The sequence below is a fragment of the Canis aureus genome, chromosome 18, assembly GCF_053574225.1.
Source record: "Canis aureus isolate CA01 chromosome 18, VMU_Caureus_v.1.0, whole genome shotgun sequence".
Classification (NCBI taxonomy): domain Eukaryota; kingdom Metazoa; phylum Chordata; class Mammalia; order Carnivora; family Canidae; genus Canis; species Canis aureus.
The window spans coordinates 39998415-40023118 of NC_135628.1; the positions used below are offsets into that span (position 1 = coordinate 39998415).

Genomic DNA, 24704 nt, shown 5'->3' on the forward strand with positions numbered 1-24704 from the left:
ACTTCTCCCAAGCATTTCTCATTCCTTGAAAGGAGATCTCCCATGCTGAACTAAGCACCGATCAAAATTCCTTACGTCACATTACTTCAGAATTACCAAAATTACAGATTTAAGTGGAGGTCCTTCCCTTTTTTTCCTCTTACATTCTAGAATTACAAATCAGTCCAATTGAGAAGACAGATGCTTTTCTGGCTATTTTGTGCCTAAGAATAGAAAAATTACCTCTAGCAGCTACTAAGTCATGTTTTGATTGTTGTTGTTTTAGGCCTAAATATTTCAGCAGCAAATAATGAAACACACAAAACTCAGAGGTGCTCTGAGTTTTTTATTCCTTTTGCAGACAACCAGATCTTTGGCAATTTTTCTCTAAGAAAAATTACATTTTGATAAACACCCACCCACACCAATACACACACACTCAATCATACAAGTATGTGAGCACTTTTCTGAGGTACTGGACAATGGCAGGGCCACTGTGCTTTTATCATCTAGTCAAGGTAGGAATTCTGACCTTTTCTGAGCCAGTAAACAAACAAACAAACAAACAAAAAAACACTTTTAATCTAATTGTATTTTACATTTTAAAAATGTTTAATCACCTGAATGATGATAGATACTATTCATGATTAGTTTTTACACTGATATATTTTTTAAGGATTTTATTTATTTATTCATGAGAGAGAGAGAGAGAGAAAGAGAGAGAGGCAGAGACATAGGTGGAGGGAGAAGCAGGCTCCCTGCAGGGTGCCCAATGTGGGACTCAATCCTGGGACTCCAGGATCATGACCTGAGCCAAAGGCAGATACTCAACCACTAAGCCCTACAGGTGTCCCTAGACTGATATTTTCATGAAGCCATTCAACCTAAATGGAGGTAGGATGTTCTAAAGCTATGCTAGCCTGGCAGAAAGAGAAATGAAACATTAGTGACCAGCAAAGAAGGCCACTGTCATCACTGAATCTGAGTTAAGGAGATTTATTCTATAAATCTATAAGTCAAAAATAAATAAATAAATAAATCTGTAAGTCAATGGATCACAGAATCTTTGACATTCTAATTAAAACTATGGGATCCTTGCTGAGAACAATGCACCCAGACTCATGCACCATCCTAAAAAAGTAATAGGGGGCTTACAGACCCTAAAACAGGAGCTCCCACTGTCCTGGGATAGACCTTGAGTCTAGTCTTGGACTCAATTCAAACATCCTCAGAAATGGAGGATGATATTAACTCTTTTCCCCAAGGATCTCTGTAAAGATTGTTTGCAACATTTAAAATTTATGTCCTTTTTGTTTGTTTGTTTGTTTGTTTGTTTGTAGTCTTTAGTGCATAAATAGATTGGTGAAATCTAGCCCTGCTCATAAGGAAGGGTGCTGGGTTACGAAAGGAGATCAGTGCTCGAATAGGGGCTTAAAGACATTTTGTAGACATTTAAATGAAAGAGATATGGCATTCCATTGCAGAGGGAGGGTGAAGTAAGAAACGCTTCTTTAGAGAAGAGCCTTTACAGGATGGGAAGAATTTTAAAAGGTGTAGTTAGCCAGAGGAGGTGGAAGGGGTGGAGCTAGAAAAGGTATTTCAGGAGAAAAGAAGACACAGTAAAAAGTGCTGTCAGGAGACAGAAGTGGTTTTCCAAATGCCCTTTGATGAGACAAGTGATCCTTAATCCAAGCTGTGCATTCTCACTGTTTGGACAGATTTTAAGACCCTACCCCAGACCCATTAAACCAGAATTTCTGGAGGTGAAACCCAGACATCTGTATATTTTTAAAGCTCCCATGTGTTTCTAACATGCAGCCAGGGTTAGGAACCACAGGACCAGAGCAGAGAGACTGAATTGCAGACAGTGGGAGATGACATGAGACTGGCTAAGTAGGTTAGTGTCATACACAGGAGGGCCTCCTATGCTCACATGGCATTTTGCACTTAGCCAGAAGTCATTGTAAATTTTTCAGCAGGGGGTGACATGATGAGAGCTGTCCTGTTGAATTATTTTTTGTTGAAAGTTGTCCTGTTGTATACATTAAGCGCATACAGATCAAGTGCATAGAAACGGGACATTGACTCTCTTCCATGCCTAGTCATCATGGAAACAGAATGCCATCCTTCATTAAGGGCATGTTTCCAACATGTTCCTTGTGATGATTGCTGCTCTCTTCCATACGTTCTTCAACAAAATGAGGTATCTTTCCACCTATCGTGTCTCGATTATCTGGAATTTCCTGAAATGTTTTTTCCACTTTGTCTCCTGTTTGTGCAGTCAAGCAGCACCATTGGTCAATTCTCTAATATCAAAATATGATAACCCTGAAAATGTTTTGGAAAAAATGTATTTTCTTCTGAAAGAAAGAGGCTGTCTGGTTTGAGGCAAAGTGGTATCATGGGAAGAAGTTTAAAGTCAGGAAGCACAGAGTATGAATCCCAGCTTGGCTATTTGTTAGCAAGTTAAGCTCTCTGAATCTTAGTTTCTTTATAAAGTATGGAGTAGTGTGATCTGTCTGGCATAGGAGTGAGGACTATTAGTAAATATGTGGATTCCATGTTCCACTGGGCAAGTAACAGGAGCTCCACCAAGGGTAGCTTTTATTAACTAATGTCAACCAAATCTTAAAAGTAGAATTCATAATGTGACCTTTGATAGCTTAGCTTTTCTTCAGAGAAATTATTATCTTCCCAAAGTAGGGGATGAAAAATGCAGTGCAAGGAATACAATTCTGTAAATGTCCTGTTACTCAATGACATTTTTGAGAGAGATACTGCTACCTAAAACAATGTTCTACGAAGTGAAGAACAGGTACATATCTCATAATAAAAATTCTAAAGTAACACGCCATTCAAATCTGCAAAAAGAAAGGGTTTCTGGAAGTGAGAAGATATTTGGTGATTTCAAATAAATACATGGAATATTTTATGGAAACATTTGGACTTCTAGTTCAGATATGTGCAAATGGTAATTTTTAAGCTAAAATTTCTGAATACTGATAACAGGCATTGTGTTAAGCATTTTACAGGGAATTTTATTTTTTGAGTGTACTACGTATAGTCTGCACTACAATCCTGTGAGGTTTCTTCACGTGAAGAAATTAAGGCTGAGAGAAGTTATAGAGAACGCTGCTGTGTATGCAGCTTGTAAGCTGCCTTTGCCTCTGTTATATCCTTGACCTCTCTTCATTGTCATGCTAGATGTCTGTTTCACTGACTTCTCAAGAAATCCCAGTCCCATGATCACTGAGCTACTTCGTCTCTGCAATCATACAGTCTCCTGACCTTGGCCCTGCCCGGTTCTACAAAATCGTTAGACATTTTATTATGTACTTAATACAGACAATATAAAAGATTGCATTCCTTGGTAGTGTTTTACCATTTTCAAAGACTAAACATGGGCAAAATAGGGCAAAATGAGTTATACTTCCTTGTTGTTCTTTTATCATTACTATCAAAGATCAATTCCCAGAACCAGAATATGAGTCTATTCAGTCAGAGGACTTCACTAACACCCTCTATAAAGTATATTAAATAATTCATTCCTTAAAAATATTAAGAAAATGCAGATGTTTTTATTTTTAAAAAAGACATTAAGTTCTATCACTGATACCTTCCAAGGCTATGTTAAAAATTAATGCTGAGAGCCATACTTATTATAATTCTTGTTTGTTAGGGAAGAATCATTAAAACTACCTGGCCTAATGAATGTAAATGTTAAGAGGAAATTTCATAATGACCTTTTTTTATACTTCAAAGAATAATACATATAGCAGATCTTCCAAAGTGTTGCCAGATTGAAATTTCTTAAAATCTTTCACTGCCAACATACTGCTGGTGTTGAAATACAATCCCTGTCTTTCCCAGCTTCAACAAACATATTTAACACATTTATGCATATATTAGTTAGTATAAACATGACTCACTTAAGTAGAAAGGGTTTTTTAAAATTTTAATATTTCATCACCATGTCATTCAATGGAAACTACCTGGAGGCTACTATGAGGGAGTTTCAAACATCTCTCATATAAAACATCATTATACATTAGCAGAAACTCTGTTCAGTCAAGAAGAATGGCATATTGGCTGGAGGCAAGTCTATAAACCACATGCAGTTTTAATTAAATTCATTAAAAATGCTGTGTCTCTCAGTAGATTTGAGGGCAGATAGAACCACTTAACAATAGCCAAGACCTAATCCAGTTTGTCAGAACTAATAATAATACAAATGCAATTTCTCACACAGGGACATATCCAAAAAAGTTCACAAATGAGCAATTGTGGTGCTATTTTTTAAAGTAATATTTATAAATTATTGCAAGATGTTACCAGTCTCAGACCATGGTTGCAATGTCTAATTCCAATGAGTTGATAAAAGGTGCTATTAATAAAAAGGCACATCTCGGGCAGCTGACATAACTAATTGATCAAGTAATCTGAGTAAAAATACAAGATTTACTAGGAAACCCGGACAAGGATGAAATCACTCAATTTTCCAAAAGCCAGAGGCCTTGAAAAAAAAAAAAAGGAGACCACAACACTTTTATGTCTAACCGAAACCAAATAAAATGATCCCAACGTACAAATGGGCTTCAGATGATATAATGTGACGAGAGATTTCAACTATGTAGGCAAACCTTTCATTTTCTTACCCAAATATGCCAAGCCAAGGATTACCAAAATAGAGAGGGAGGGGGAAAGTCCTATTTCCTCAGTATGTTGTCTCCGAGGGTGGCAAGAAACATTTTTTTCCTCCTCTTCAAATTTCACCATACCTCACTGAACTAATGCTCGATGTAACATTTGGACTTCACGATCTGGGTTAAATTAAGACAAAATAAGATAAAATGGACCCAGATGAACATGAATTTACCTAGGCTGACACTTTTAGTAATGGTTATTGGAAGGTGCATCACCACCAGCCCACCCAAGAATCGCTTGCGCAGCCAAAATCACTGTTTGTCTGGAGAACGTGAGGACGACTGGGACATTATTTAGTTCTGCTAGATGACCCCGCAAAGGCTTCCACTGTGCGTGAACTAAAGAGAGAAAGAGACAACTCTCCTGTTCAAACTCTCCATCCAGGTACTTCAAGAAGTGTAGTATATCTCTCTGTCCTCTTGGGAAAACTGGCATCTCAAAAAACACATTGTTGCTAAGAAAACTCAATTTTGGCAAGAATAGTATCCTGATCCATCTCATGAGGGGAAAATTGGTATGACATAAGATTTCCTCAGTCCTCCAGTGGCGAAATCAATCTCTATCATTGAAATAATTGTTTAAGGAAAGGCATTTTCCAATCATTTTCTCATTTTATCTTCATAATATCTTAAGAAGAAGGTTGGAAAGATACAGGAATTTTGTGATGTCTAAACATATCAAGAATGGTTGTTCAAAAGAAGGATAATTGTTTTGTAAGTTGAAGCTGTAGTATAAAAAATAGGAAGGGAAGGGAATTTTAAAAGGGACCCAAAGAAAGGGACACACATATGAATGTCAGTGTCCTCAGCCAAAGAATGTATGGAACAGCAAGGGAATGAAGAGATTAGTGATGCACACAGCACATCTCATCCTCTGTGTACAGTTAATAAACTGCAAACTCAGACACATTTCATCATATTATTACATATTTTGTATTTTGCTTCTAGACTTGGACCTAATATTATCTGGTGTGCTATTTCATGGCATGTCCATATACCTGACCCCAACTGCTTAATCAGCAACATGAATGCGTTTCTATTCACTAAATGACACTAGAGAATAATCAGGTAGAGGAACTTATGTTATTCCCAGTTTCTTTGAGCCATCAGCTAAGTCCTGCTTCCCAGGATCAAAAAAACATTGGCAACAGCCTGAGCCTTCAATATACCACACTTACAGAGACAATGGCCACTTGCTTTATTGACCACAAGGTACAAATACCACACTACAACTTCTAGGCTGTTCAGTGAGACCAACTTTTCTCCCCAGTAGTCCAAAAACTTCCTGATTTTATGAAAAGGGAAGCTTCTCAGTCCAATATGTTTTTCTGCAACAAAATTATCTGAATTGATGGGGCACCCGGGTGGCTTGGTTTTGGCTCAGGTCATGATCCCAGGGTCCTAGGATCAAGTCCTCAGTCCAGCTCCCTGCTCAGTGGGGAGTCTGCTTTTCCCTCTCCCTTTGCCCTTCCCCCCTGTTTGTGCACTCTTGCTCTCTCTCAAATAAATAAAATCTTTTTAAAAATTATCTGAACTGTTATCAAAATTAGAATCCTTAAGTGATAATTTTATAGGAAATCTTATTCCACATTAGGGCTCTATAATATAGTAACCAGGGTTTTGTTTGGTTGTTTCTTTTTAAACAGGTCACCAAGTGTAACAACTTTCCTGGATCCTGGCCCTCACAAGCCACTTCCTAATTTGCACAGTTGGTCCTGCCACACACAGGTCCAGCATTATGCACATTCACAGAGAAATAAAGGAAGTTCAGAGCTCAACATTAAGTTGACTTTATTACTGCTTCCCCTCCAACCTTGGGATCCACTTCTATAAATGAGCTCTTTCCTTGTTGCTAGAATGTAAACCTCCCCCTGAACATTGGTTACTTTCTTTTTTGTCTAATTAGCTAGGGTCTTTAATGTTATATTCAATACTTTCATCTCTCCAGAACTGATTTTCTTGCCATGATTTTCCTAATACTCGTTGGGATTTTTAGAGGACCAAATAAACAGTACCCAAATGAGAAATAAGACAAAGACAGAAGTGGAGTGGGACCAAAATAACACTTTCATTATGGATAAAGACTGGGTGAGAATGTAGTTTCCTGAGCAGGCCAAATAGATCTGCTAATTAATTTCCTGGGTTAGGTGGATTTATATACTCATTCACAGACTTGAAAGGCCTCCCAAGTGAGTGTTAAGTAGGATGAATGGTACACAGGAATAGAATGTAACTTGTATGTTATAGGTATCCTCATTCCCCCAACAAAAGACTGAGACTGCCTAGGTTATATTTCTAAATCTAACAACCAGATAAGTCACCATATCTTCTCTAGGGGTGGGGGCTAGGGGTCCAGGAGAGTGAGTAAAGAGGTGGCAAGAGGCCAGCAGTGTTACACTAACGGAGCTTCATATTGAAGGAAAACAACAGATGTGGTCAGAAAGAGCGTTCAGTTGATGCAATTCTCTCTTACCACATGGGAGGCTTGGGTTAGATTTCCAGGCTATGCACCCAGAGGGCAGGGTTTTGCAGGGTCAAAATAACAGCACCGTTCTTTTCTGTCCAAGTTCTGAACTAATTGAGAAATTACATCAGGAATAAAACAAAAACCAAAGTATCATCATTACTACCAATAGGGATAGGTTGGCAATTTTAACTTACTGTGAAGACAAAACTGGACTTACTGCACCTTTCCCCCAGATTTGAGACCCTGGACCAGCTTACATGAGGCAGAGCAAAAATTCTTCCTGATGTCACTACCTCTACCTGGTCTGGGGATGACAGTAGTATAAAAAGACCAAATTTCCCATGCCTAGGAGCACTGATGAATTAGTTATATCCTATCAAGAAATTCTAGCCAAAAATTATCATCCACCAACCTTCATACAACTCTACTTCTATTAGGAGAAGAAAAGAAAGGCACAAAAGTCAAGGGTTTTGAGGGAATCTTGCTCTTCCTGGAAATCAGTAGAAAATAAATATAGGCATTTCCTTCGTACCATAAGTCCCACTATCACATGCCCCAGTGAAGCCTAGGTCATATGGTTGAGTTTCCATTGCCTTCAACTGAATATCCCAAATTTGATCCCTTTGCCTGCCTAACCCATATGGAGATTGCATGGAGCTCTCCTGCCACCATTTTCATGTCCTTGGCTAGTTATTTGTTTACAACTTTTTTTTTTTTTGCATGCTTTATGCCACAAGAGCTGAGCATACTTCTCTTTCTACTTAGTAGCCATCACTCCCTCTACTTTTGCAGTTCCTCTTTGAAATTTCCTGTTCTTTACTTCCTTGCTATTGCTCAAATGCAGCAATAGCTTTTCTTTTTTTTAAGATTTTATTTATTTTTTCATGAGAGACACACAGAGAGAGAGGCAGAGACATAGGCAAAGAGAGAAGCAGGCTCCTCGCAGGGAGTCCGATGTGGGACTCGATCCTGGGACTCCAGGATCACGCCCTGAGCCAAAGAAAGACGCTTAACTGCTGAGCCACCCAGGCATCCCGCTCCTTTTCATTTAAGAGTTTTAATTGAGATGAGGTAGGATACAGTCTCAGAATCCTTCTCCATACAACAGTCCAGAGAGTCACTACCAATAGATTTCAGTTGTCCCTCAAGATCTATTTCTATTTGGGATGACTTTATACTGTCATTCTTTAAGAAATGTATTGCCTATCATCAGAAGTTCGGATACTATGTTACCTTTTACATGCCACATTTTTTCTGCCACCTTAGTATTTTCTTCTTATTATTATTTTTTTAAACTTTCTAAATACCTTTCTCTACTACAAACTACATTAGCAGCCTGGTACTATATTACACTTTAGGACATCCCTTTGTAGGCCAATGCATTAACTCTTTTGGTTAGAATTTGCTTACCTACACTGCTACCATATTCCCCTATCACGCACACTTAACCACTGTTTGTATCTTCTAGAGCTAGGACCCTGTGGATCCCTTTCTGGCAGGTCTAGTTACATCAAGGTTCCCACTGTCATTCCTATCCCATCACTCACTAATATCCTATAGTGAGTTTTATACTTGCCATTTTATTTTTGTTTATTGTATGTCTCATGTCTGTTTTTTCTTTTATTATTATTTTGGGGCTTTACATTAAGTGAATATTTTCTACTATAACACCTTAATGTTAAATAATTTTCACCATTTCTTGATTTATTTCCTGCTTCAGATTTATATTAATCCCAATGACGTGTAGAAATGTTACACCTATATAGCTCTATTATGCTTCCCCCCTTTTCATGCTGTTATTGTCATGCATAATACATCTCTACATGTTACAAAGCCAACAATGCATTGTTATAACTATTGCTTTATATAATTGTATGTATCTTAAAGAAGCTGAGAAAAGAAAGGAGAGCAATTACATACTTCTGGCCTTTCTTATTTAGCCTTTGTACTTGGCTCTCTTCATTTGTTCCTGTGCATTCAGATTATCATTTGCCAAATGTAGCTTTATTCCTACCCACTTCTTTTGTAATGCTAACAGCAATATACATTTCTATATTGTATAGATCCAGCAATATAATGATATGCATAGTGTTTTATATAACTTCTCTAAACTAGTTAAGAGAAGAAACAGAATGCATTTATATTGTCTTCTGTAGTTACATAATTAATTGTCTTTACTTGCATTCTTTGTTTTTTCCTGTGGATGTGAATTTGGAATCACTTGCTCCTAACGAAGAATTTCCTTTAGTGTTTTTTCTAAGGTGGTTCTGCTAGCAACAAATTTTCTTGGTGCTTCTCTCGGTGCTCATTTATCTGGGAATGTTTTCATTTCACTTTCATTTTTAAAAGACAGTTTTGCTAGGTTCACATTTATTGTTGCCAGTTTTTCCTTTGAGTACTTTAAATGTCATCCCACTGTCTTCTGCCTGCCATTGTTTCTGATGAGAAGTCAGTTGCTAATCTTGTTTGGCTCCCTTATAAGTGAAAATCCATTTTTCTCTTGCTGCTTTCAATATTTACAGTAGGATGTGTCTCTTGTGAAACTCTTTGCATTTATCCTACTTGGAATTTGTTGAGACTCTTGTGATTGTAGATTAATGTTTTCAGCCATTATTTCTTTACATATTTTCTTCTGCTCCTTTCTCTCTCACCTTTATCTGGTTCTTCCATCATATATATGCTGATTCACCTAAGGGTATCTGCATTTCTCTGAGGATCTCTTCATTTTTCTTCATTCTCTTTTCCCTCTGAAGTTTAGACTCTCTATCAATCCATCTTCTGCCAGTTCAATTTACTGTTGTGCTCAACAATGAATATTTTTTTTCAATTTTATACTTTTCAAATTCAGGATACATTTGGTTCTTTTTTTATAACTTGCATCTCTTTGCTAATATTCTCTAATAAAATATTGTAATCATATCTTCATTTATTTTTTAAAGCATGGTTTCCTTTAGTTCTTTGAAAAAATCTATTTATTCATACCTCTTTCTCTCTCTCTCTCTCTCTCTATATATATATATATATATATATACACACACACACACACACGGGGGGGGCGGGGAGAGAGAGAGGGAAGAAGAGAAAGAGAGATAAACTACTACTACTTTGAAGTTTTCTTCTGATATATCCAACATCTGCTCACTTTCATAGGCAGGTTTATTTGCCTGCTTTTTCCCATCAGACTTCCATTTTCATTGTATGCCTCATATTTTTGTTGGAAACTAGCTATTTTATATAATACATTGTAGAAATTCTGGGTTCTGGTTGATTCTCCTCCCACTTTTCCAGGAGTTGGGCTATTGCTATTTGCTTCTTTGTTTAGTGACTAGATTATTTTTGCAAAATTTGTTCTCCCCCCTCCCCACATAGTGTGAAGCCTCTGATATTGCTTCTTGGAGGATGTAGCCTTGGACATGTGCAAAGTCATTCTGGAATGATGGTCCTTTGCAGTCCTTTTAATCACCTCTTTCCTTGACTATACCCTAATGTTAAGTTCCACTAGTTGCTAAGAATGCTCTGGGTTTTTTTGGCAATGTCCTGGGGCACAAATTTCTCCATGGTTTGATCCAATTAAATTCAGACTCCTTTAGAAAAATAGCTTCGAGATCAATTTTTGAGATTGTCTGATCCCAGGAGGGCTCTTTTTAACTCTTGGTTTCCCTGGCTTTGTCTTAGTAAACTAGTCAAGCTATGGTTTAGCTTATATCTCAAATGCATCTACCAGTTATCTCTTAATTGCTTTACACCATAACCTTCGCTGTTTTGAAAATGTCCTTTGGCCTAAACATCCCCACACTCTGTTGCAAATGAAGTCAGGTTCTTTGGGAAGAGATTTTAAGCTCTGTGTTTTATGGCCTGCTTTTTCCCCTGGACAAAATCTCTGCCGAAGCTCTGGCATGGAGGGAGGGGACAGCAGCACACCTCTTCAAATTACACCCCTGCTTTCAGAGCTGGATGCTTGGCAGACTGGGATCCTGCTATAGCCTCTGGTCATTTGACTTGCCTGTCCCTAAGTGGAATCTCTGCTTTACATATGAATTGGATGAGAGTGATTAGGGCCCCAGAATTCTTAGAATGCTGAAGCCAAAGTAAAGTCCCTATCTTTCAAGTTTAGGCTAGGCTGAAGAAGAGTATGCCCACCTCTCAGTTGTCCTTGCTTGGAAGGTAGGCTCTATAACAGGTAGCTAACCGGTAGCTAATGGCAGATAATGGGAATGCTAATGTTCTGCCTCTCCCAGGAAGATACTGTAGCCCTCCAACTGGAAGCTGGTGGGAGAGGCAGCTCTGTGTTCTTTTTTTATTTTTCCTTTTTTAAATTTAAATTCAATTTGCCAACACATATTGTAACACCCAGGGCTCATCCCATCAAGTGCCCTTCTTCGTGCCTGTCACCTAGTCACCCCATTCCCTCATACACCTCCCCTTCCACAACCCTCTGTTTCGCAGAGTTAGGAGTCTCTCATGGTTTGTTTTCCTCTCTAACTTTTCCCCACTCAGTTTCCCTCCTTTCCTTAAGGTCCCTTTCACTATATTCTTCGCTGCATCTTTTTGAAGCAGACTTTGCTTCAAGCTAAACTGGAGAGAAGAGGGAGTTCAAATATCACAGACTCTTCCTGTTCTTATCAAGTTTTAGTAAGTATTCTTTAATAGATGTTTTTTCATTTATTGTATGCCCTTGGGATCATTTCCAGAGACTTTAAATAGGTTTTTTGTTTGGGGGGTATTTTTTTTTTCAACAATGCTCACCAGTTTTAAAGGGAAGCAAATCCACAAAACTCCCCATGTTGCCATGCTAGCAGTGAAACCTTTATATACTTCTTAAGTTAGTCAACATAGCAATTGTTATTCTTCAGGAAATAAAAAGGTTTGTTATACCCTGTAATGTTCTTTAATCCTGGCATTTCTTGAATCTATTATTGATCAAGAGCAATGAAAAGAAATGTCCTCTTCATTTTGGGGTGCTATGGGAGTTATATTCAAAAAGTATTAATGTGCTCTTCTATTTGTCTTCCTGAACATAATGATCTTCACTCTAGTCTACTTATGGCATTCATTTGCTGGAAGAGAGACTAGAATTTGATATATATAAAACAGCTAAGGTGAGGTTCAGCTCCCCTCTCAAAAGAGAGTTAGGTTTAATTGAAGAAGAAATAACATTCCAAATTCCTTTTCCTTACCATTTAGAATATCAAAACTGTAAAGATCATCCCCTCTATATACTCCTCCCCCTAACCTATGGGGGAAGTTAAACACAGGAGTTTATTTCCAGATAAGTGGCAAGGAAAGGAGCATGCAGAGAGAAGAAGAGAGAAATTTTTTAGATATATCTGGATTTCCACTTTTGGGAGAGAAGCAGTGGGAAGGGTGCAGCATAAGATAAACTAGGAAGATAAATGAACACAGGTACCCTTGGATCACATTTCCTGTTTGGGAAGCTAGGAGGAGACCATTACACATCTGGTCTCATTCACTACGAGGTACCCCAGCCTGGTGGGGTTGGTTGTCATGAGAAGATGGAGAGAAGAACTGATGAGTGCTGCTGAGCCTCCCTCAGATCATCTGAGGTATGGATGCTGAACTGAGGGCCAGTTTGCCATGAGGGTCTGTTGTGGTAGATAAAGTGGCTACATGGGCTGGGGACTGACTTCTAGGCCAGGGGCTGGATAGAGGATAGGGCATTGATTCAAGGTCTGGAGATAAGGAAAGTTAAAAGGAAACCAGATTATCAAGAAGAAAATGACCCATACTCCTAAGAACATTACCAAGCAAAGAGAACAGATACTAGTCTACCACCTACACATTATAGCATGGAGTGCCAGTGCCCAAGAGGTCAAAGAACATCAATCCAAAGAACAGCAGATGTCAGCCAGCATACTGTCAAGGACTGACACAAAGTCAGAGTCCCTATTCTCCCTCCCCACTCCACCAAAGCCATGTGATCATATAAATCTCACCTTTTTGCCCTCTGCATTTGGCCATAATTTTAGGAAGAAAGTGGGAGTAAGGTTTAAGCATTTATACCCAATTTTAACTGCATATACCAACTGAGACTGTTTAAAATAAGAGATTGCACTAAAGTTGTTTATTTCATACATTTTCCCCATTTTCCTCTGGTAGCCAGGTAGTATTACAGAAGCTGCCGACAAACTAAAAGAGCTGCATTCTCTCTCTGCATTTCTGACTTATAAAATGAGTAAATTCTGTTAAGAACACTGTAAGTACCTGAGTGTGCTGGGCACATATAATTTTTTTTACCTCCCCCTTTTTCTTCTCATGTCAGAGTAGGCATTTTTTTTAAATATATATTTTTGGCTATCCACCATCCAAATGTTCTCTTTTGGAAGGGAGTGTACCAAAACAGTCTCCCTTGGTGGAAGCTGGGCTAGGGCAGTTAGTTATTTCTCTGCCTGGCCTCTCATAGCTAATGTAGGGCATGTAACCTAGATTTAGCTAAGTGGACTTTCATATTGCTCTTTAAATCTCAACTGAGTACTGTCAAGGTTCAGGGAGAAGTAGGGGTTTTCAAAGCAGCAGTGATGACAGTTTCAATCCTGAGTGTAACTGTGAGCGTCCAGTGACAGGAAATCCAGGATGCTTGGTCTTACAGCACTGAACAGATTCAATGGCATGATCTTCTTAGCTGCTGTCTCAGTCATCTTGGGCTGCCATCACAAAATACTATAGACTGAGTGGCTGGAACAACGGAAATTTATTTTCTCACAGTTCTGGAGGCTGGGAAGTTTAAGATCAAGTTACCAGCAGATCCATTTTGTCGGAGCTCCCTTCCTGGCTTGCAGACGCCTCCTCACCCTGTCCTCACATGGCCTTCCCTCTGTGTATGCATGCAGAGACAGAGACAGATCTCTTTCTTCTTCCTCTTACAAGGCCACCAATTCTATGGGATTAAGATTCTACCCTGATGACCTCATTTAACCTTAATTACCTCCTAAAAACCCTATTTCAAATACACTCACAGTAGAGGTTAGGGCTGCTTTGCTTCAATTTCTAACCTAAGTCTAATTCATCAGTTCTATCAAGTAGCTCATATCTTTCCAACAAATCTCTTTTATATTTAGGTTAACCAGAGCTAATTTTTATTGTTGGCAACCATGGACCCAGACTGGCACAGATATGAGTATCAGAAGACAATTACCCAGGGAATTGGTGTTGGTTATTTGCCCTAATAGTGGCTAAAGAAAATGAAAACTCAGATTCTGAGAATGAGAACCTGTCAGCCATAACAAATAGCTGGATAATTTTTTCTCTGTGGTGATCTTTAATGAAGTGTCCATTGAAAAGAAGGATTTAAGGGATCAAAGTGTCACTGCCACTGAACAGACTGAATGGCATGAAGAATTTAAAGACACTAGGGTGAGGTGAATGCCTCTAATGGGACTGGACAGCTTAAAGAAGAGATGACAAATTCAAATCTCTATATTTTAGCTCAAGGCATAAACCCAGGGAATTTCTCTGGTTGTGATAAACATCTGCATACACGTCTGCCAAAGTCAAAAGCAAATTTTAAATTTTGTGGGCTCCTGAATAAAAGCCCTCTGAATTGCCAGCCTCACCAAGTTGCTCATGTGAAAGTGACAGTGCTGATTAGCAAATAATGGAAAACTGAATATGGGGGAAACTATGGAGGCTTGGGAGTACACCCCCAAACCACAGTCAACACTAAGCCTTTCTTGACAGCCAAAGAAGACCCACCTCATTTCTTTTTTGCATCTGCATCATCTTACATCAGGGCTGAGACAGCTCTCTGCCTATCTACAGCCCTTGACTGCCACCTGCCACAAAGGGCATCATGCCAGCAGGACCTGGTGAGTAAGCTGGGTTATCTCCAATACCTGATTAAGACAAGTAGGCTAGAAGATGAGGAAAAATCTCTGAATATGTAAGACCTGACATTTCAGAAAAGTGTCCATAGGTCTAGAGGTCTGGTGGACTTCAAACAATATGGCAAATGCACTGTTTATCTAATACTATGAGTCATAATGCTTGGTGGGCCAGAAGAGCTACCATGTACATGTTCATTCCATTTTACCAGGTGACTCAAAAGGCTTCTTCTACCTTTAAATGGGTATAATACTTAGCAATTATGGTCCCACTGATTCAATGGCACTCAGAGTGTCTGTGGTAAATCAGACAAATAGCTCTAAAAGGGAATCATGGAAGAGGTCTTTAGATTTGAGAGCAATGGTGTAGCTTCTTCATTATGTTACTACACCTTTGAGAGACAGGAGTTGGTTTGCCACTGGACCCAAGTAGAGATTAAAGGATGACTATACAATACTAGGTAATTATGGAAAACAAACCATGCTTATGTGTTATGTGTTATGAATTGGAGTGTTATCTGATACATCTAGCCATAAGCGTCAGGAGGATCCACTGTTAGATCATCAGGATGGGCAAGTGTTATATATTGGGTTGCAGCAAAAGTCTCTATGAGTCAGGTGCCCACACTCTCCAGCATTCTTACTTCTGGTACACTGTCTCTCCTCCTTCAGCCTAATGAGAAACTCCCTGTAACTAGCTGCCTAAAGAGAAAATATTTGAGCCTGGATTCTGGGAAATTCTAAGTGATATGCTAACATAAGCCAGAGATGGACTGCTGGAAGTATAGCTCACAATTAGAGGATACAAATGGCAAGAATATTAGGAAAGAAGTATATGGAGGAACCTTTCAATATAGATCTAGAATAACAGAATATTTACTTACAACCAGAAGTTAGACACTGTGAAGGAGGCTTCTACTAATCTAATGGAAGAGTTGGTATGTTCTATATGTCATTGTTATCCTGTGTCCAGTTGCACAAGTGCTGAACATGGGCTCATAAAGCATCTACAATGGCAAGAATGTAGGCTATGTAGAAAAACTCAGTGGCCTTGACTCAATGCCCTTTCTATTGCCCAACCACAGATCAACCTAAACCCTCAATATCGGACCATATCTTGAAAGAATAATCAGCAAAGTTGCTCGCTTTCACCTTTTTCTATCATGCAGAGAGGAGTCAACATCTTTTCACTAGAATAACTACTTATTCTGAATTTTTCCCCTGCTTGTCATGTTTCCCCTAGGAAGTGACCAGCAAGGTCACAGACTTACTGAAAACTTTATGTAGTGTGGGTTTGGGCTGTCTTCTTAATAATTAGCTTCTCTTGATTTCTGCCTGTCCTCGGAGCCTGTTTTTTCAATCTTCATGTTGATTCTGTGAGTTACAGAATATCCTTCCATTCAAGCTCTCCTGCTTAGACTAGCCATTATTTCCAGTGTTTAAAATTATGAATTCTAGAAGCATCTCATCCACCTCCTACCCTTTGACCCACTTTTGTTTCTCCCATTATCTGGCTTATAAGGCAGATAGTTGCTGTTAATCTTTGAGCTAAGTCAGGTCATCCAACCATTCCCACACCAAATATTTAGCACTATGCCAGATGCTAGTGGTACACAGAATTAATGTGTCCATGACCAGGGATGGGGACCTATGAGAAGGAATGCCTTGAAGGATCATGGGGATTTGATTTGGAAGTGGACCTGAGAGAAGCTGATAATCATCTATGATTACATATTTACTTGATATCAGGTCTATAATTTGGGTATTAGCAATCTTTTTTTCAGTGAAATGCATTTCTACCTACCATGTGTGAGCCTTGGAGTCAGATTTAAAAAAAAAAAAATCTCAGAACTGCTTTTCTGTTCTTAATATGAGCTTCCAGGCCCAGAGCCTTAATTGAGCCTCATTATTCATCTTCCTGATGTTAAGAGGCTCTTTAGGCACCTTAAGGTAGCCTGAAGAGCCTCCTTAGGCTCTTTTCTTACACCAAGGTTGTATGAAATACTACAGGGATGGATTCATTCTAACAGCTTTTGAAGGACAATGTTTTTATTTCATGCAAAATCTTTTACTTCTGAACTTCATTAGCACATTAACCCTTGACCCTGAGATTGTGATATGATGGTTAATTTAGTGGCTAACTGATGGTTAAATATAAAGTTACCAGACCATTTTCCTAAGGTATAACATTTTATTTTCCAGTATGGTACTGTAATGAAGATATAACCTCATTTTGAGCCTAAAGTTCACACAATGCTCTAGGCTCATTTTTCTCAATGTCCTTTCCCCTTCTATAGAACTACAGATTACAGAAATACAGGAAATAAGATGGTGCCCACTGGTACCAAGTCCTGCTCTCTCCACTTTGTCTTTTTTGTTGAATTCCGGCTTTATTTTTAGTTGTCATTTAGCATCCTTCTGTTTTCATTGGAAGGAATATTTAGGATAAATGTATTTATTTGACTGCACTATCTATGGCACTCTCCTTAGGCACTTAAAAACATAAGTTAACTTTTAGCATGAGGCTTCTCCTTTGGAATATCAAGACTGGCTAGCATCTAAGCCAGTATCTATCTTAATGTGTAATCTAAATCAAGAACTAAACCATCAAAGCTCTCCTAACCAACAGCTGAAAAGAAGGTTCAGGGGTAGGGAAAACAATTATCGTTTTCTTTAACCAGAAAATTTGTCTATTCATTATAAATAATATCTAAAAAATAATGTCTGTATTCCTAAAATAGCCCATCCTTTTTTTTTTTTTTTTTTTTGTCTTTCAAGAAGCTTGACAATATGATGGTAATATTTTTAAAGAAAACAAATGTCCTAAGGAAAGATCCCTCAACTGCTGACCTTGTTAACTAACAATGGGCCTAAGCCTCTACAGTTATTTCTGAAAGAGGATTAACACTTTAATCAAGTGCCAAAGGGGAAATAGTAGGCATATTTCAAGGTTGCAAAACATGGCAGATGTCAATATTTCTGGAGCAGTGTCAGTTCTACAGAACACAAATGGAAAATAAGATTAGTCTGTGTCATCTTCACTAGGGATTCTTAATTTGCATCCAGATGCTACCATGGCTTGTCTCCAAATACTTGGCTGTTTTTTAAATAGTAAGTTTAAAGAAAGAGTGTAAGGTCCAGGAATCCGGGAACCAGGTGAAGAGCTTGAGTCGAGGTTATTTCACCAAAGCCTGTGTTTTCCCAACTTATCTCCAGAGGTTTCAAGATTGGCTTCCACTATAACCCTAAGAACTGCCTGGTTTCATATTTAAAATTCCAAATAGATATTTCCACTTAGATTATCTGATAAAGGACTTTATCAAAGAATTATGCTCTTGGGGGCCACCATGGTGTAGGAAGACTTAGAAGTCAACTGTATGCCATTCAAGATTTAAATCTTGATCATTTTCTCTAATCACTTCACATGGCAGTGAGCGAGAAGGGAGAGGGAAGTGACACAGGTGTAGATAACTAACAAGGAGGTCATACACAGTTTTTGGCAGTTTGCTGTACACCATGAAGACAGAGTGGAAGGAACGAACATCCCATTATGTGAACTCTGGACTATGAAGGAAAAACCTGGTGGGGGGGGGTTCTCATAATTGTCTCTATGTTAACAGAATGAGGCTTATTAGTGGACTTGTCCTGCTCATCAGAGTATAACTTTCCTTCTGCCCAACCATCTAACATCTGCCTGGGCATAGCTGACCTCATAAGAAGGAGGAAAATCTGTGATGTCATCAGGCCCCTGGAGGAATTCTCTATAAATCAGGGGGATCTCCTCACCCAAGTGCCTCTGGCCAGCTGTGGTGAAGTGAGGATCAGGCTGACTTCATGGGTCTCAGCTTCTGAACCTGTGAAATGATGGTCTGTGGCAGATGTGAGCTATCCAATACAGGGTCCCTCAGCCATGTGTGGCTATTGAGCACTTGAGATGTGCCTAATGCAACTGAAGAACTACATTTTTACTTTTACTTAACTTTAAAAAGGGATATTTGATTCCATTATTGAAAAGCTTTTAAATATGTATGGAGCAACTATAGCACTTGAAACTGCTGTTTCAATTGTAAATTTTAAGAAATCTAATTACTGTTCAAGTATTTCCAATGAAAATTTAGTGTTTGGGAGTGCCTGGGTGGCTTAGTTGGTTAAGCATCTGCCTTTGGCTCAGGTCAGGCTCCCAGAGTCCTGGGATGGAGCCCCACGTTGGGCTCCCTCCTCAGTAGGGAATTTGCTTTTCCCTCTGTGCCTCCCACCCACTTGTGTTCTCTCTCTCTGAAATAATAAAATCTTTATTTTTTAAAAGAAAATTTAGTGTCTAAATTGGGTTATGCCCTACGTATAAAATACAACCAGATTTTGAAGACTTAATATAAAAAAGAATGTATAATATCTCAATAATTTTTATATTGACAATATTAAAGTGTTTTAATATATTGGGTTAAAAGGATATATTATTAAAATTAATAATGGACCATTCTGTTTCTATTAGACCAGTGCCAGACTAGACTACTCTAGGCAACTCTCTTATACTTACAGCTTCTGTATTAAATATATGCTGGAGAGGATGGGAAGCCAAAGTAGAAAATCTCCTCAACCAATCAAGAAAATATTTTTTTTAAAGTGCAAAGGTGAGGGCAGCCTAGGTGCAAAGGTGAGGCAGCAGTTTAGCACCACCTTCAGCCCAGGGTGTGATCCTGGAGACCCAGGATCGAGTCCCATGTCGGGCTCCCTGCATGGAGCCTGCTTCTCTCTCTGCCTCTCTCTCTCCCTCTCTCTCTCTGTTTCTCATGAATAAATAAATAAAATATTTTACAAAAGAAAATACCTTAATTAAAAAAAAATAGTGTAAAGGTGAAACAAGAGCCTTCCTTAGCCATATTCCCACACATCTCTTCCAAACTTAAATTTAAGTCATGTCTCTGCCAAGTAAAAACTTGGTGACTGCTTTGCTCTATCCTGGCCAACACAGGTGGTTTTCTCCTTCAGTTCTTATAACTGCCATGTTCATGCGTAGTTAATGCCCATGTTCATGGGAGTGAAATTAGAGGCCTGGCTGAAGTGGAATCACTGAACTCTCCTCACCACATAATCTCACTCCCATGACTTTTCCTTAAAACCCCCCCAAAACCAATGTAGCCTTAATGCATAGATCATACTCCCTCCTCCCTTGAAGGACAGTGAATACTTCCTCTTCTTTCTTATTTCTCCAGCATCATATCATTCTTCATTTCTTCCACTGATATCTATTGAGCCCTTTCTTTGTGCCAGCTGCCATGTTGAGCATGGTAGTGAAGGACATACAGCCCACTCAATGCAAACATTTAGATAACCATTAAATACAGAGTGATAAAGGAGGATATGGACTACACCCATGGTAGGAGGGACACATCACAAGTGGAATTACCAAGGAGCCAACCCTTAACTGTTCTTTCCTTTGACTTCCCAAAGGAGGCAAACAGGAGAAAGGGCATTCCAGGCAGGGAGACAGTACATGCAAGGGTATGGATGCTGACACTGTGTGGCACCGTCGTCAATGAAAGCAGATTGGTCTATCTTGGGCATAAGAAACAAGGCATGAGAAGAGAGTAGGAGGAATGAGGGAGGAGTCAACATGAAGCCATTAAGTTCCCATTTCTAAAATATCATGAAGAGGAGAGGATGATCAGAGGATACTTCAAAACTATCAATAGGTTTTCTAAATTTCCTCCTTCACCTTCCAGAGCAGCTTACATAGTACCAGCAAGTTATGTTCTCATTCTCTTAGGGGTCATTACAGAATTTAGGAGTTTCAATGATATCTATGGCATCATCTTTGTCATTCAACAGCATTTACTGGGCGCCTTGTACGAGCCAGTCACTTACCCACTACAACAAGGATACAGAAGATGGACTCCTAACTAATCTCAGGAGGTCAGAGGCAGTCCAGGGTGTATTAATAGAAGGCAAAGTAGAGGTAGTCTGGCAGGGAAGCATTTTTTTTCCTTTCTTATTACTTGGGACAAAAACCATATGTTTAAAATGTTTTTAGGGGTAGAGATATCTGGCTTCCAAATAGCATGTCCTAGGTTCAGCCTTATTTGTCTGCAACTGATGACCTAAATTTGAATGGAAAATAAGTATTCATAGGGACTTTGTTCCTCAATCTTCCTGGTTTAAATCACCCTCTGGAGTGTTTCTCAGAACAGGTCATTATGATCACAGGTTAAGAGAATGTTTGTTATAGTACAGAGTGGAGTAAAGAGACTTATGATTGGGAAAAGTACTTTCCCTCTTTTTAAAGAGTAAAGTAGTAACATGGAAAAAACAGAATGCACTGGAACTCTACTGGATACAGAACACATCAATGCTCTGAGATCACTCGTTTGAATATTGTTAAAATTTCCATAGTTGCAATATGACTTAAAAAACAGCATCCCCCCATACACTACGGGCACTAATACACTATGGATCTTATATACACCACAGTTTAAATATTATCCACCCAAGAGCCGCACTGTGTCATAAAATCCAGTAGTTCATCATTTCCAGCCTCTGAATGGCTACAATGGTCATGAAAACATTGCCATGGCTCAAACCCCAAATCAGAAGCCAACCCAAACCTACCACGTAGTCGATTCTCACTGCCCACTGTGGCCCCCAGTCCTCCCTCCACAAGCTCTCTTCACACAGAAGGTGAAAGGGGAGCACTGGGCACTTGCGCCAGCCAGGCAGCTGGGTGACTGCGGGCAGCCGAAGGTCAAATAATCATGTGTAGTGAGAGGACAATTTGCTGAACCCAAATCTAAAGCTCTACCAGTCTAAACCCATCAGGCATTGTTTAATGTGTAGAGCTGTAGTTGCTAGCTTTGAGTTCAAGTCTGTATTGAATTTGAACCATCGAAACAGCCATCACCACAAAATCCTTCTATGAATCTTGTTAACAAAACAGGAAGAACTTCTGCCAATAGCTGAGAAATAAATTCCTTCTTTCCTGCTGCTTGGACCACAGCATAATGAGGGCGCCCCAGCAATCTGTGCAGTAATAAAATGGAATGCCCAGGCTTTTTCTTTTGATGTGTTCTAGTTTAAAAGTTGAGAGTTGATGCCTTTTCATCCTTAATTTATCTTCCCTTGTAAATATGTCTGTGCCCTTTCCAATATCTGAAGTCTACATGTTTTCAAAATAGAATTCACTCCTTCTCGTATTTCAGTTGTATAACTTTATGTTATGGGTCAGATTTTGGGCTAAATAAACATACCTCAGGCTACAACTCTGCAAATACCTCTGGCAGCATATTAACTCAAACAAATGTTTTGGTTGGGTGGTGAGGTTGTTTTTTAATAATTTTTCTGATCTGCCTGGAGGTCCAAGGATACTCTAGGTGAACTCCCAAAGGCTTTCTAACTTTGTATTTTCTGCCACATTAATATACAGTTCTTGAAGTTTCTTGCAGTGGTTGGTTTAAAATTTCACCACCAGAGGGTGCTACTTGTTTGCTTCTAAAATTCATTTCACTATCAGATTTGAAAGATGGAGGCTCTGTTACCAAAGACTTGTCCCTGCAGCAGCCAGCATTACTCAGGAAGGGTTTTCAGAAGACCTATAGGCAGTGCTCTACTTCAAGGAATCAGATTTCACTTTGCTTCAGACATTACATGTTTTTTGGGTTTTTGTTTTTTGTTTTGTTTTGTTTTTACTTTATATGTTTAGAAGCCAAACTGAAAATCCCTGTAGCACACACAAACCAAATTGCATTAATATATATATTTGCTGTAAACCAAGCAAGGCATTCGAATCATTTTTCATTCTCATGGCTTCTGTTCAGTCGTATCAGATAACAACAATGAACCCAGAACTCTAACATCCTCTTCACCAAACCAAACAGTAAAATAACATAAAGTAAAAAGAGAATTTGCTTAGCTATAACAATAATGCTATTTTCCAACAATGCAACATCCTTTTATCCTAAGTATACAGCTCTATCTCTTCTGCTTGAGTGTAATTTCTTATTTCTAGGGAGCATTTTATCAGCTGCAATTTCTCTTAGTTTTTTGTTTGTTTGTTTGTTTGTTTGTTTTGATTGACTGGGATCTGCATGTGAATTTTCCACCTGATGTTTTCTGGTATACACGAAGTAGCAAGGAGTTCAGTTCCCATTCACCTATGTGGAATGTACATGGCAAACCTTTTTAAATTTTAGACTTCAAGTTTTAAATGGTAAGAAACTCTAATGTGTCATTATCTGAATGGTTAAGTCAATCAGGGGTCAGCAGAGTTTTTCTCCCAAGTGCCAGATTACAGCAAAGATTTTTGGCTATGTGAGCTGTAAGTGCTGTCATAGCTACTCAATCCTTCCATAACAGCAAGAAAGTAGCCACACAGACTATAGACACCAATGACTGGATCTGGCTGTATTCCAAAAAACACTTTATTTTGAGGAACAGATGTGTGCTGCTGTTTGCTGACTCCTGAAAATGATGACTCTTCATGTACACACTGTTCTTATTGATAAAATTCAGAAGCTTCTACTATGTCACCCTGTGAAGATTTTTCCCCCTCCATCATACAGTTTTGGCAAAGTGTGACCTAAGGAATCCATTTTAAAGTTCATGGGTCCTTTGGAGGAGTACCACTGGGCTCCCTGTCCAGAGCTTTCAAAATCTGGGTCAAAGGAGCCTTAGACTTTCAGTGTATCATTATGTTTATGTACTGCAAAGATCTGTTATTAAGATATAAAATCAACAAGAAGGATATGATGCCTGGCAATTTCTCCTAGAGATAATACAGAAAGCAAACAAAAGACAGAGCTTACCTTCAGACTGATGTGTAGCCAGAGGAGTCTGGGTCTCCTTGGAGTAGGACACAACTTCCCTGGGCAGGAAATCCACTTGGGTAACCTTCGACACACCCAGCCTGTGCAGTCTTCGCCTGTAAGTAACAAAAGACAAATGCTTAAAGAGGGAAGGCATTCCCTGCAGAAGAGCTATCAGTAATAACACACAGGACCAACACAAATCCCAGTTTGCAGCTTCTCAGTGAGAGAGGCTGGGCCATAAACTAGGACTGACCTTGGGCTGGCAGCTGGGACACTTGCCTTCTTAGCCCCCTTGGGCCCTAATTTGCTGGTGATGTCAAATAGTCCCTCATGCTGACCCCCAGCTTTTCTAGCTGTAAAACAAGGTCTTGGTCTGGCTCAGAGGAGACCCCTTCCATTTGGAGCACCTTTGACTTCCCTTGATTTAAATTTATAAAGGGAATTTTCATTGGTAATACAAGATTCTAGCCTCTTACATGAGATGGACAAAGGAAAAGTAATGATTGTCAAGTCAGAAGAAAAGAAAGATGATTTCCTAGAGGAGTAACATGTTTGTCATAGTACTATTGAGAGGATCATATTCCAAGGGGGAGTATAACACTTCTCTGTTCTCCAGAGAAAGAACTAATACAGATCAGCATGTGAATTTGCTTAAAGACATTGCTATAGCATAGGAGAGTGAAGAGGGCACTGGGCTAAGAGTGATAAAGGTTTAGCTTGGAATTCCTCAACTGTGATCATGTGAAAAATCATTTCTGAATATATATGTCACATTCAAGTGTTTTCCGATGTCTTTAACTTCTATCACATCATCTGTCCTCACGACACCTCTGTGAGGCATCTGGGAAAACGTTATCACCACCTCCATGATAGATAAGGAAAATGAAATGCAGTGTAAGAGACGTGTGCAAGAATATAC

The 24704-nt window shown here is 39.0% G+C and overlaps 1 protein-coding gene and 1 long non-coding RNA gene across 16 annotated transcripts in view; one reads left to right on the forward strand and one right to left on the reverse strand.

The window, feature by feature from the left end:
- The window catches only part of DYNC1I1 (dynein cytoplasmic 1 intermediate chain 1), a 438502-nt gene that overhangs the window by 201672 nt on the left and 212126 nt on the right, over positions 1-24704 (reverse strand). For all 10 annotated transcript variants that reach the window (XM_077856834.1, XM_077856843.1, XM_077856842.1 and 7 more), the window contains one exon: positions 23783-23898. In XM_077856834.1, the coding sequence (XP_077712960.1) occupies positions 23783-23898 (116 nt within the window). The remainder of the gene's footprint in view (positions 1-23782; positions 23899-24704) is intronic.
- The window catches only part of LOC144288878 (uncharacterized), an 80909-nt gene continuing 67428 nt past the window's right edge, over positions 11224-24704 (forward strand). For 5 of the 6 annotated variants that reach the window (XR_013356897.1, XR_013356900.1, XR_013356899.1 and 2 more), the window contains exons 1-4: positions 11226-11313; positions 11666-11781; positions 13267-13363; positions 14226-14972. This is a non-coding gene — a long non-coding RNA (uncharacterized LOC144288878). Of the gene's footprint in view, positions 11314-11646; positions 11782-13266; positions 13364-14225; positions 14973-24704 lie in introns of all 6 variants that reach the window. The other variant, XR_013356898.1, reaches the window with a different exon arrangement.